The sequence below is a fragment of the Carex rostrata genome, chromosome 14, assembly GCF_964058835.1.
Source record: "Carex rostrata chromosome 14, lpCarRost1.2, whole genome shotgun sequence".
Taxonomy (NCBI): Eukaryota; Viridiplantae; Streptophyta; class Magnoliopsida; order Poales; family Cyperaceae; genus Carex; species Carex rostrata.
Genome location: NC_135931.1, coordinates 10,251,980 through 10,264,856, shown reverse-complemented (window position 1 = coordinate 10,264,856; position 12,877 = coordinate 10,251,980). Strand labels below are relative to the sequence as shown.

At 36.7% G+C, this 12,877-nt stretch overlaps 1 protein-coding gene across 2 annotated transcripts; it reads left to right on the top strand.

The window, feature by feature from the left end:
- Window positions 1-1,659: 1,659 nt before the first annotated feature.
- On the top strand, window positions 1,660-12,593 carry LOC144565034 (villin-5-like). 2 transcript variants are annotated; one of them, XM_078314662.1, is made up of 22 exons: window positions 1,660-1,869; window positions 2,548-2,666; window positions 2,803-2,902; window positions 3,328-3,396; window positions 3,767-4,009; window positions 4,554-4,731; window positions 4,839-4,971; window positions 5,378-5,540; window positions 5,948-6,095; window positions 6,256-6,356; window positions 6,523-6,678; window positions 6,764-6,832; window positions 6,936-7,004; window positions 7,086-7,223; window positions 7,417-7,545; window positions 7,637-7,784; window positions 8,293-8,444; window positions 8,707-8,832; window positions 9,081-9,146; window positions 9,249-9,567; window positions 9,975-10,150; window positions 12,006-12,593. In XM_078314662.1, the coding sequence occupies exons 2-22, from the start codon at window positions 2,611-2,613 to the stop codon at window positions 12,117-12,119; spliced, it is 2,853 nt and encodes a 950-aa protein (XP_078170788.1). In that variant the 5' UTR covers window positions 1,660-1,869; window positions 2,548-2,610; the 3' UTR covers window positions 12,120-12,593. The 2 variants fall into 2 exon arrangements, with proteins under 2 accessions (XP_078170788.1, XP_078170787.1); XM_078314661.1 differs by lacking the exon at window positions 1,660-1,869 and adding an exon at window positions 1,925-2,139.
- The last annotated feature ends 284 nt before the right edge of the window (window positions 12,594-12,877 follow it).

Sequence of the window (12,877 nt, the reverse complement as noted above, 5' to 3'; positions counted from 1 at the left end):
TTATAAATGAGTATGACTAATATAACATCAGTGCCACTTCAGGCTATATAACACCAACTCTAAAATATATTAAATCGAGTTCAAATGGTGAATCCAAACCGTTTAAACCGATCTACTTCATTAGTTGTGCGTTTACATGTAAAATTTATAAGTTTTTGAGTTTATTTGATATCAAGTCAAGCGGTCAAATGTTTGAGTTTTTAAGTTAATTTTAAGAGAAAATGTAACATCCCCGGGCTACAGTCCCCTGAAAATCCCCGTGTATAAAAGTCTTCCCTTTTTAGCTTAGTTCTGACGCGCTTTCAACTGCCACAACTGCCATAATTTCAAGTACAATATGTATGTTTACATGATAATATGTGTATGTTTACAGGATAATATGTGTATGTTCACAGAATAATATGTGTATGTTTACATGATACTATGTGTATGTTCATAGAATAATATGTGTATGTTTACACGATAATATGTGTATGTTTACATGATAATATGTGTATGTTCACAGAATAATATGTGTATATTTACAGGATACTGTGTGTATGTTCATAAAAGGTGGTCCCCAACAGCTGTCACGCGTTTTCAACAACTGTCACACGTTTTTAACAGTTTTCACGTGTTTTTAACAGCTTTAACGCGTTTTTATGTTGACAGGTTTGTTGAATTAGTTTATAGGATTTAGTATTGATGTTTACAGGATTTAGTATTAATGTTTACAGAATTAGTTGAAAATATCCGAGGATTTTTGGGGGACTGGAGTTGGGGGACTGTTAGCTGCTTCCTAATTTTAATACATTCATTTTTCAATTTTTTTGCCGCTTGATTTGATACTAAAATAACTTGAAAATATAAAAAAGTTTGCATGTAAACGCATCACTTATAAAGTAAATTGGTTTGAACGGTTTGGATTCACCATTTGAACTCGATTTGATAGGTTTCAGAGTTGATATTATATAGACTGAAATGACACTAATGCTATATTAGCCATACTTATTATAAATACATAATTATCTATGGTCCACATTCCGGGGCCACTTGCGAAACCAACTTAAGCACATCAAAGTTGTTTCGACACAGGCAATAAACAAAGCGGGAGCGTATCCTCTGCGGAGGTTTTACCTGTGGTGCTGTGCGGTGGTTTTGATCTGGCCGTTCGTTTCGAATCGGACGAACCAGATCAGATCTTGCCCGAATTTTAAAAAAACTCAAAATTTAGTGAATCCTTAATCCAGCCCGTCTGATCCGAAACGAACGGACCAGATCAAAATCACCGCAGGTAAAACCTCCGCAGAGGATAGCGTTCCAAACAAAGCTTTATTTATGGGAACTTGGATTATATAATGTTTACGCCGGAAACTTGTTCCCAAGGACAAAATTACTTTACATTACATCACTTCAATTCCATAAAAGGTGTACTAAGTCTTAACTTATATAAACTTAACTGTCCAAATTTTGCTGCTCTCATCCGATTCAGGATAATGTGCAACAGTTTAAGGAACGATCAACCGATGTGACAAGAGAAAAAATTGGGGAATAAATTCAAATCCTAAGCATACGTCTCCAAAATTAGTGTGTAAATAAAAATATGCAAAAGTTGAGGGGCTTCCGGTTAAGTTGCAAAGTTTTGTGCCTTATAGTGACCAGCACGCTCACTCGGTCACTCCCATGAGCCCATCCATCTCCATGATGATGCGCTCCTCATGCTCTCTTTATCCTTAAATACCCTTAAAATTATTTTATATTTTCACAGCTCACCCCCTTTTCTCGCGCCTGGCATCTCCTCTCTCTTAACCTCCAATCCGTTTCTCTTACATCCCTTTCCATCAATTTCGACCGAATTTTCTTCCTCCTTGCCCATTTGAAAAACACAAGGTGAGACCAAATCATGGTTTTAATTTTTAATTATTTCTATATTACCATGATCATTAATAATAATTCAGCATTGGTCGTGGTGAGACGTGGGTTCCTTAATTTTGATAATTAATTAAGAAAAAGAGAAAAAGAAGGGTAACTGGGATGAAACCTGGTTGCTTATCAATTTTGAAGCGTAAAGATAGTCCATCTGGCCTGAAGAGAATCGATATGGGTAGTACCAGATCGGGTTCTTCTTCCAATTCTACTTCTAGTTCTACATCGATGAAGGTATTATTATTAGTTTAATTGAGCTGTGCTGTGATGGAGATCTTTAGTTTGTGAGACTTGAGTCGGCTCGATCTTGACAAGGTCGTGGGCTCCAGCTCGTGGTTGAAGCGATTTGTTTGGTATTGTTGAATTTTTTTCATGATCCGTGCTCAGATACGCAAAGAAGGATCATCGTTTTGCATTTGACATGATATTATATCGTACATTTTCGGATTATTCCTCATTCCTTTTTATTCTCTTCAAAATTTATGTTTTATATTGAAAATTTGAATTGCATTTTGTCTTATGTTCTTAATCAGTATGCATTGAAAGTTAATTCCGATTTTCAGCTGTTATTGTGATTTGAAATTGTATCAACCCTGTTCTTTGTTTTTTTATTCTTTGTTTCCCCTTTTACACTATCTCCAGAGCACATTTGGGTCTCTTCTGAGGTCAAAACAAGGAAAAGGCACCTCTACAAAAGCCAAAGGAATGTCTGTTTCTCTGAAGGATTTGGACCCTGCTTTTCAAGGCGCTGGCCAGAAGGCGTATCCTTTGTTCTTATGTTTAACTAATTAATTAATGACTGTAGTATTTTCTATAAATATTAACAAGAAAGATGCATACAATTGTGCTGTCAGACATTGTTGATTTATATGATTTTGACCTTGACATTTATTTTAGCGGATTGGAAATATGGCGCATAGAGAATTTCAAACCTGTACCAGTTCCAAAGGATTCTTACGGAAAATTCTTTGTGGGAGATTCGTATATTGTATTAAAGGTAATTTTGCATTACTTATGCATTGTTGAGGAATTTGCTAGTTCCTACCGAGATCGAACCGTGTAACAGTGACAGATGCATGATGATGGATCAGCGTGGAGCTCCTCTAAAGGGAAATCTTATCTTTGTACATCAAATATTAGGATGCAATGGCCTAACTTACCTATCAATTTATTGTCAGGACTGGTATCAGTAGTGGGGTTTTTGCATAGGGAGATAATATATGTTTGAGACCCTGGGTGACCGTTGGTCATGCTGATGGATCTAGGTAGTAAAAAGTAGTTGAATATAATGAAAATGGATCACGTTACCATTACAATTTAATACTTTCATTCGTCTTATTTATCTGGAAAAATTAGTTATTACTTCATTAAATGTGTTCGTTATTGTTCTGTATCATAATTAAGTTTGTGTTATGTTGATAGACAACGGGCATGAAGAATGGGTCTCTTCGCCACGAAATTCACTATTGGCTTGGCAAAGATACCAGCCAGGTATGTTATCATAACATACTTATGATCAGAAAGTTTTTTACATTGAAGCCCAAAAAACTCAGTAGATATTTGAAATTTTTTTTACATATTTTTCGTGTTGGAATACAGTTTAATAAAAGCAGTTAAAATCTCAACCGACTTGCTATATGCACAGATTAGCAAAGACAAAAGAAAGTCATTATTTCTGGTAACAATTGGATTCAGGGAAAGCCAAGTAAGCTGCGACAATAATTAAGTTAAATCAAACCGACAACCACATATTCCTGTACTAAATAGTGGTAATGGATGACCAAAGTACCAAAATACGAGTCACTGTCATAACCTAAAGCCGAAAGTATTGATGCTTTTATTCTGTCATCTCCTTTTCTAGGATGAGGCTGGTGCTGCAGCGGTTAAAACAGTCGAGCTAGATGCTGCTCTTGGAGGGCGTGCAGTGCAACACAGAGAGGTACAGGGGAATGAGACAGATAAGTTCCTATCCTACTTCAAGCCCTGCATCCTTCCTCAACCTGGTGGGGCTACGTCAGGATTCAAGCACATTGAAGTCAATGCCGAGGAGCATGTCACACGCTTGTATGTCTGCAAGGGGAAGCATGTGGTGCATGTCAAAGAGGCAAGCTTAGCATAACTGCTTCCAATATTCTGTTCTTTTAAAGGATATCATGCATGCGCTGAAAACGCATGTTGTGCATGTCAAGGAGCAACCAAGAAGACAAGAACATTTAATTTTTTTTTTAAAATGATTTGTGTCCCTCCACTTCTACTCTTTTCAAAGGTTCCAAGCTACGCCTCATTGGCTCGTTTTCCTAATCTATGATTGGATTTCAATACAATTGTAGGGATAGGTTAGGCTTTGAAAGAGGGAATAGATGATATTTATGCTTAACTGATGTGTGCCTGATTTTTGCTTTGCTATCACATGGGTGGAGGGATAGTTTAGACATATCTGCAAAAAAGTATTTTTAATACACACCGAATGCACAATTAAATAAGAAAGAGCCATAAACATTAACTAGGATCAGAGCTGGCACTTGACCTAAATTTATGGCTAACAGTTATAGTGAAAAAAACTAAAATGCAAAACAAGAAAGGACTTTAGACAGGACTCAGTTATAAAAGAATCTGATTACTGGATTCTTTTGTAAATTCAAATTCAGGTTCCTTTTGCCCGGTCTTCTCTAAATCATGATGATATTTTCATTCTCGACACAAAATCAAAGATATTTCAATTCAATGGCTCCAACTCTTCTATCCAAGAGAGAGCCAAAGCTCTTGAGGTGGTGCAGTACCTCAAGGATACGTACCATGGAGGACAATGTGAGGTTGCAGCTGTAGGTATGTCAATTCCTGATAAATGAGTTTAAAGATCAAGCTGGTACATTTAATATTACACATAATAAACATCCTTCGGTTGATCATTTATCTAATGATTTTGGGTACAGATGATGGTAAGCTCATGGCTGATGCTGATGCTGGTGAATTTTGGGGCTTCTTTGGTGGCTTTGCACCTCTTCCAAGAAGGACTGTTTCAGATGATGGTGGAAAGGTCCAGGTCACCTCTGCAAAGTTGCTTGGGTAAACTTTTCTTTGATATTCATTTTCCATTTCTCTAATCAAGTTCCATGCTTCAAAGTTAAAGTAAAATGTAAAGGTTATGAACTTGACATCTGTCACCACAAAGGTATTCATATTAAGTGATCTCATAGAGCTTCCCTGATGGGAGTAAAGTTTTTGATGGTCTTTTTGGACATTTTGTTATGATCTTATGCATATGGCACCAGACTGAAGTTGCGTCTTGAAGTGAAATTCTTTTTTATTCATTTTTTCGTTTGTAATGGTTTGGAACTTAGAATACTGGGTGGAAAGTTGGAGCCGGTTTGTAATGGTTATGATCTTATGCATATGGCACCAGACTGAAGTTGCGTCTTGAAGTGAAATTATTTTTTATTCATTTTTTCGTTTGTAATGGTTTGAAACTTAGAATACGGGGTGGAAAGTTGGAGCCGGTTGGTGCTGAGACTTTGTCAAGAGAATTGCTAGAAACAAACAACTGTTACTTACTGGATTGTGGGGCCGAGTTATATGTCTGGACGGGTAGAAGCACTTCACTCGAAGAGAGAAAAGCTGCTATTGCTGCTGCTGAGGCATGCACCTTTTTGGAATATTTTAGTTATGACTTGCAGAACAACAAAATAACCAGTTCAATTTTATAAAAATGACCATTACACAATCACCCAAAAATGAGCCAGAGGATAGTTGTTTTAGCCATTTTTGGTGCAAATCAGGGGTGGGCTGGTAGGGTTTAGGAAACATTCAAAAAGATGTACCGTGTACTCCTAAGTTTGCACACTCCTTGTAGATCCTTCCAGACTTACCTCTTGTTTTCACTATTTTCCATAATTGATGAGTGAGAGGAGACCGGAAATTTTTTGGGGAAAGAAAAAGTTTTGGAGGATGGTAGTATATGGGAAAGTTGGGGGTCTGATCCACTAAACAAATTTTTTTTTTCAGCTAATAAAATTGTTTTTATACCTTTTAAAATATTGAAAAGGGGTTGATCCAAGATGAAAATCGGCATAAATCAAACCTTACGAGAGTAATAGAGGGCTTTGAGACGGTAATGTTTAAATCAAAGTTTGATAAATGGCCTCAAACAACTGAGGTGGCTGTATCTGAGGAAGGAAGAGGCAAAGTTGCAGGTAAGATCTACAGACCTATCCTAATTTGGGCTAATTTTTTAAGTCTGCTCTTTTTAGCTAAACACTTCTGTGCTTTGTTATACAATCATATATCTGTGAGTCGTCAAGTCAGTCCCTATAAATATTTTTGTTGAAATTTTGTGTGCAACATACATTTCAGCTCTTCTAAAGAAGCAAGGATTGAATGTAAAGGGTCTAATGAAGGCCGCTCCCTCAAAAGAAGAGCCTCAGCCTTTCATCGATTGCACTGGCAACTTACAAGTGATTATCTGTTCTTATCTCCTTCAAAGTGTTTAGGCAAAACATAACATTATGGAAGATATATCAGTTCTTTTTTGAAAAACAAAACCAAAAATCATGATAAATCCCAGATTTGCGAATGGCCAAGCTGCAATTTGTCTAATATTTTTTTCCTGCTTTGTGATAGGTATGGCGAGTAAATGGCACAGAAAAGACACCATTGTCAGGATCTGACAACAGTAAATTCTACAGTGGAGACTGCTATATCTTTCAATACACCTATCCTGGTGATGACACTGATGAAATTCTGATTGGCACTTGGTTTGGGAGAAAGAGCATTGAGGTATTTTTAATCCGAGTCTTTTTCTTCTATTTTACTCTCCCTCTTTGTGTATTAGTGAATAGAAAGAGTTATCACGTCATTTCAGGACGAAAGAGCATCAGCAATTTCTCTTGCTACTAAGATGAACGAAGCCCTAAAATCACAAGCCGTACAGGTTTAAATTCTTAGATTTCTGTTTTTGAATTTCTTGTTGTCTCATCATTTTTTTTGCCTTTATATATTTAATTCATTTTTTTATTATTTGAAAACTTTCATAGGCCCGGTTTTATGAAGGTAAAGAGCCAATACAGTTCTTCGCCATATTCCAGAGTCTTGTTGTGTTCAAGGTTTGTTTTATTCTTTTAAGCTGTTTTTTAATCAAGAAAGTCACATTTAATTATTAATTTCTCGTCTATTTATTACTTTAGGGGGGTTTAAGCACTGGGTACAAGAATTATATCACAGAGAATGCCATTCCTGATGACACCTACTCAGAAGAAGGGTTGGCACTGTTCCGGATTCAGGGATCTGGACCAGAAAACATGCAAGCAATACAAGTCGACCCAGTAAGTACCTGAATATAATCTATATCAGTATTATTTGCCTAGTTTGCATGTCTCATCCTACTATAACATTTCGAAAACCAAAATTGACAAATATGAAATATTTCAAACTTAGGAGTTTAGAATTACAGACCACATCAATTCTGCTAGACAGTTTGGACTAATATAATTATCATATGTTGACCTGTCATATCAGGTGGCGGCATCTCTTAATTCATCATATTCATACATATTGCATGATGGAAATACAGTATTTACATGGTCAGGAGGCCTTGCCACAACCCTTGATCAAGAGCTTGCTGAGCGGCAATTGGATGTGATTAAGGTAGAGTTCTGGAATATACTCTTTTTCGTTGATTTATTTTTTCAGTTATCTACAGAACCTCACCTTTGAAACATTGTGGTTTTATTTAAAGCCCAATCTCCAAACCAAGACGCAAAGGGAAGGAACAGAAACTGACCAGTTCTGGAGTTTGCTGGGGGGCAAAGCAGATTATCAGAGCCAAAAGATAGCCAAAGAACACGAAGGCGATCCGCGCCTCTTTTCTTGTACCTTCTCAAAAGGTTTCAGTTTTGTTCTTTACCTTTATATTTAAATATAGAAGGTATTAGCATCTTAGATGACATTGCTAATTCTTGCGCAAGTGAGCTAAATATATGTATCTCAATTTTTAAAAATGATAATGTACCATATCCCCCTAATAACTTGAAATATGATTCATGTCATCTGTTTCCTTATAAATAGCAAAAGTACCTTAATTACCCCTCTTTTTTGCAATTACTTGGTAAAAAAACAGTGTAACAGTGTAGATGGAGCAATAGTATAGGACTTTTGGGCATCTGTTGGAAAAAAAATGGGGAAAGGTCAAAGGGAAGCATACAAAGGATATTTTGCCATTCTATAGGTTTATATAAAACATTTCTTCTGCAAGAGCATGAAATTTATCTTTCTCAAGGCTTTCCATGTTAGTTTGCAAATTTGTAGGATTAAACATGAAATTTCCTTTTGTAGAACCTTGTTAACTGATGCTCATTATTGACTTGTCAATTGGTATTGATTTCTGTTGTCAAGGGGATTTGAAGGTGAAAGAGATACACAACTTTAGCCAAGATGACCTCATGACAGAAGACATATTCATTTTGGACTGTCGTACAGATGTCTTTGTCTGGATAGGTCAAAATGTTGATGCAAAAATCAAATCCCAAGCTTTAACTGTTGGAGAGGTATTAGTTCTTCTCTTTGTTCCCGATCATTGTTTTTTATGAATTGCAAATGCTTTGAATGTAGTTAGAGTTACAGCAATCAGGTTTTGAATTTACTCCCAAATGGCTCTCTTCTCTCTCTTTTTTCTCTCATCCCGGGTATCTTATATGCACAGAGTTTCCTGTGGGTCCATTTTGTTTTGTGGATGAAACATGGACTGATGTTTTTCTTCTTTCTTTTGAAATTCGATTCTTGTCTTTCTAAATGTCACCTTTTTAACAGAAATTTCTAGGACTTGATTTGAATATGGAGAACGTGTCAAAAGAGACCCCATTGTTCGTCATGACTGAGGGATGCGAGCCGTCCGTCTTTACCCGATTCTTCAAGTGGGATTCTTCTAAAGCATTGGTACTTCCTAATATCCTGCAGTGTGCATGTACCTCTCTAAAATGACACAAGTATATGTTAAAAGTGCCCATTCAAGCTACAAATAATCTGAATGCATTATTGAAATTGTTCTGACAGTTTCTGCAAGTATTGGAAGACTGGATGATACCTTCCCTTTATTAGAAAACATGAATTTTCTATAATTATTTTAATCTTGAAATTAACTAATGAAGGTACTTTTGCCCTTTACAATTGTTCTGTTGTTGCAGATGCATGGAAATTCATTTCAGAGAAAACTGGCTATTCTGAAAAATGGTGTTGCCCCAACAATAGATGTAAGACATCTAAATAACTGCTACGTAAATAGCAATTTCAGTAGATCTCAACTGCAAAAGAAAATAGAAAGAACTGCACTAATTTGCTTATTACTTTTTCAGAAACCGAAGAGGCGGGCCCCGGTGACTTCCCAAAGTGGCAGGTCGAGTGCGCAAGAAAAGCCCTCTCAACGCTCTAGAAGTGTGTCATTTAGCCCTGAAAGGGTTCGAGTGCGAGGCCGCTCTCCTGCATTCAATGCTCTTGCTGCTAACTTTGAGAAATCTGATACCCGTAACCTGTCAACCCCACCTCCTGTGGTCAAGAAGCTGTACCCGAAATCTGTCACACCCGATAAGACTGCGAGCCCAAAGTCTGCATCCATTGCCTCAGTTACATCTTTTGAAAAGCCGACGACAACTATGATACCCAAAGTAATAAAAGGTATTTTGTTGTTATTCTTACTGCACCCTTTCTCTAATGTGACAAAAACCCTCCATGCATTTCTTTTGCCTTCCTACTTTGTCTGAGACTGGAGGAACCATTCTTGTCTTTCTTTATTACAAGAGACGGATAAGTAGTGAGTTAGTCCTGTAACCTCATCAGGACTGGAGATGTGCTGTTTTGGGCTATTTTTGGCTATTCCTTGATCACAAAGCTTGGATGCATTATGTCTCATTCCCTTAAGTTTGATATTTGCTTAAAGCACACCATCCTACCTCTTTCTGTGCAAGTGATAGTTTAGGTCAATTCAATATTTCCTTGTTTACATGGTATCCTCGAGAACATAGTAATGTTAATCATTAGTTGACTATTTATGTTTTTATTCTGAATATAAAAAATGAGCCCAGAAGGAAAACCAAAGGAAGGAGAAGTTAGCAACAAAATGGAGTCACTGACGATAAAGGAGGATGCGAAGGAAGAAGAGGGGGCAGAAGATGAAGAGGGGATGGTGGTGTACCCTTATGACCGCCTCAAAACCAGCTCTGATGACCCTATCACAGATATTGACATCACCAAGCGTGAGGTACAAATATTGCCTTCTTATTTTACCCAAAATACTTCAGTGTTGTCACTAGTATCAAAGAAATTTACAACGATATTTACATGTGGTACTTGGCTCATCATTTTTCATTAGGAAATGTCTACATATACCTTTCTCTCTTCTTTTGGTTTATGAATAATTGAAGGTTATTTAATTTTAATATTTTCCCATAAAATTTATATGCATCATTTGATTGGTTTCTCAATTTGAAATTTATAAAAGAACATTCAAGTTGACACTAGTTAGCATACCTTTTTAAGTTCTGCAGCCTTTTCTTTCAACTCCTTCAAGGCCTTGAAATAATATTGCTGAAAGTGATTTACCACCTTTTGTTTCCCTATCCCTCTGTTTACTTACAAAAATGTCCAAACTTCATTTTTCCGTGACTGAGACATGGGGGTAGTTTGGGTACTTGAATGATATTTGTTATGACAGCATAGCAGGGAGAGGGGAAGGGATAGAGAGATACAAACTTTCTAATTAGTGATTCACAATTTAGAGACATTTTTAGGGCACATTTAACTGGCAACAAATAAGCAGGACAATTGCAAAGATAATCCTAAAATACATACTAATTGTGGTGAGAATGAAGAAACATACATGATGATCTCTATCACAACTCAAATTGTCACCAAAAACAGAAAACAAACTTATGACAACTGAAATCATCTCCACAGTCGCTCTCCACCTTGACACATCAGAAGGAGATATCACTTATAATTTCAGTAGGTATCATCCAAATGCCTATATCTTGGAGTTCCCCTTCTAGATCCATCTTAGTGAAGCATATGGTTGCCTTTTGTTCTTGCCATCCTCCTTTTTGCCATCTTCAGTATTTCTTTAAACTAGTGATGCTACCGTACTACTTAATATAAAAACTCAGGAAATATTGTCATATTTGAATTCATCCTTCCTAAAGCTTCTGCCCAAATCACCAAAACCAACCAGAAGAGTCCAAATAACCAGAGTTGCCGAAATTACTAAGCTGACCATAGATGCGGTAGAGATGCATTGCCTGGCTTGAGGTAGAGACATGGTGTGATTAGACTCTGGAATTAAAAAGAGACCCGGGTGTGTCTTGAGGGGTTTCAGTGGGCTTATCTGCAACTGCCTTGTATTGCTACGACTTGTCTTCAAGTGCGATAATCAAATCTCACAAAGACATCAATCACCAATCTGACCAATCTACAGTGGATATAGCAAAAACCAGCCATGGAGACATGTTGCCATATCAACTGGAGGAGTGCAACAATGCCTTCAGTATTATTTGCTTTTTACTCCACTCAATTCCCTGCTTTGAAAGGGAATTTATATTGAACCATTGACTCTGCGACACAGGAAGGTCTTCTCTCCAAAAAGTCATTGCTGTGATTCAACAATTTAGAGACAAATGAAAAATCTGAGCAAAGGGGCAGTCTCTGAGTGAAACTCAAATCATCACAAGCACCAGCAACAGCAGCTGTCTCTGGTACCAGTTTGTTATGACAGTAACACGGGCAGAGAGAGAGAGCAGGGTACAGAGAGACCATTTTTCTAATAGCTAAATGAATGCAATAATATATGATTCTAGTGCATATGCTTGACAGAGCAAAGAAACAGAAAATTACAATGGTTACCCTAAAATACGCACTATAAAGTGAGAATGGAGGGGCATGCATAAACTATAACATGTGAGTTTGAGAAGTGGTTCTAGTAGTAGGCTTAATAGCTTGTAAGTAGCCTGTCTGCATGAGTTTTTCATTATTATGTCAACAGAGAGACAGCATTTTCAGGTCTCTGAGGTGCAGCAGAAAGTGTCCTAAATTTATTGTTTTATTTTGCTTTATCAAACTTGCAGGCCTACTTATCTGTGGCAGAGTTCAAGGAAAAATTTGGCATGACAAAGGGTGCTTTTGCAAAGTTACCAAAGTGGAAGCAAAACAGGATCAAGATAGCCCTTCAGCTCTTTTAAACTGAGTTCTTGAAAATTTATACTCTACTTAGGTCCATAAGACAGATTCCTTAGGTATGCTTGAGCAATTTCCATTCGTGGTTCATGGGAGCCATGACTTAGGTTTTGAATCAGTTCGTTGTAGGATTTTCTTTAGGTGGAATTTATTAATTTTTTAACATTTTAGTTTGGGTTGCTTGGGTCATTTCACAGTATTTTTTGGACATTTTTCTTGTCTATAAGCCCACAGATTTGGTTGTGAGCTCTCGTTTTCTTTTCAGCATTACTTTTCATTTTTTTTTTTTTTTCTGGGAATATCTTCATGAGGGTAAATAGAGTTTAAAGGTAGTGGAATGCTACCTTTGAGTGCATGTATAGACGGAGTGTCGAACGTGTCTGTTTGTTTATCTATAAGATGTTTATTTTATTTATTTTTTGTAAATCTCTATGGCATTCACAATGTTTTACAATTTATTTAGTGGGTTTTGCTTTCCACTTTGTGACTTCTTTTTTTAGGGTTGTTTTGTTGTGATCGACGATTACATTGGTTCCGAGGATTGTAGACAACTACATTACCATGGAACTGGGAATTGATAACTAAGGTACTATCCAAAATATGGTAGAATCTTCCGAAATTTTTATTTATGATAATTAAAAAAAAATAAGAAAAGACATGGAGAAATTTTAAAAATGAGAAGAGATCTATGATAGAGACGACATACCATATCCAGCCTCCGACAAAAAAAAAAATAAAGTGGAATGCCATAGTATTTAGAAAA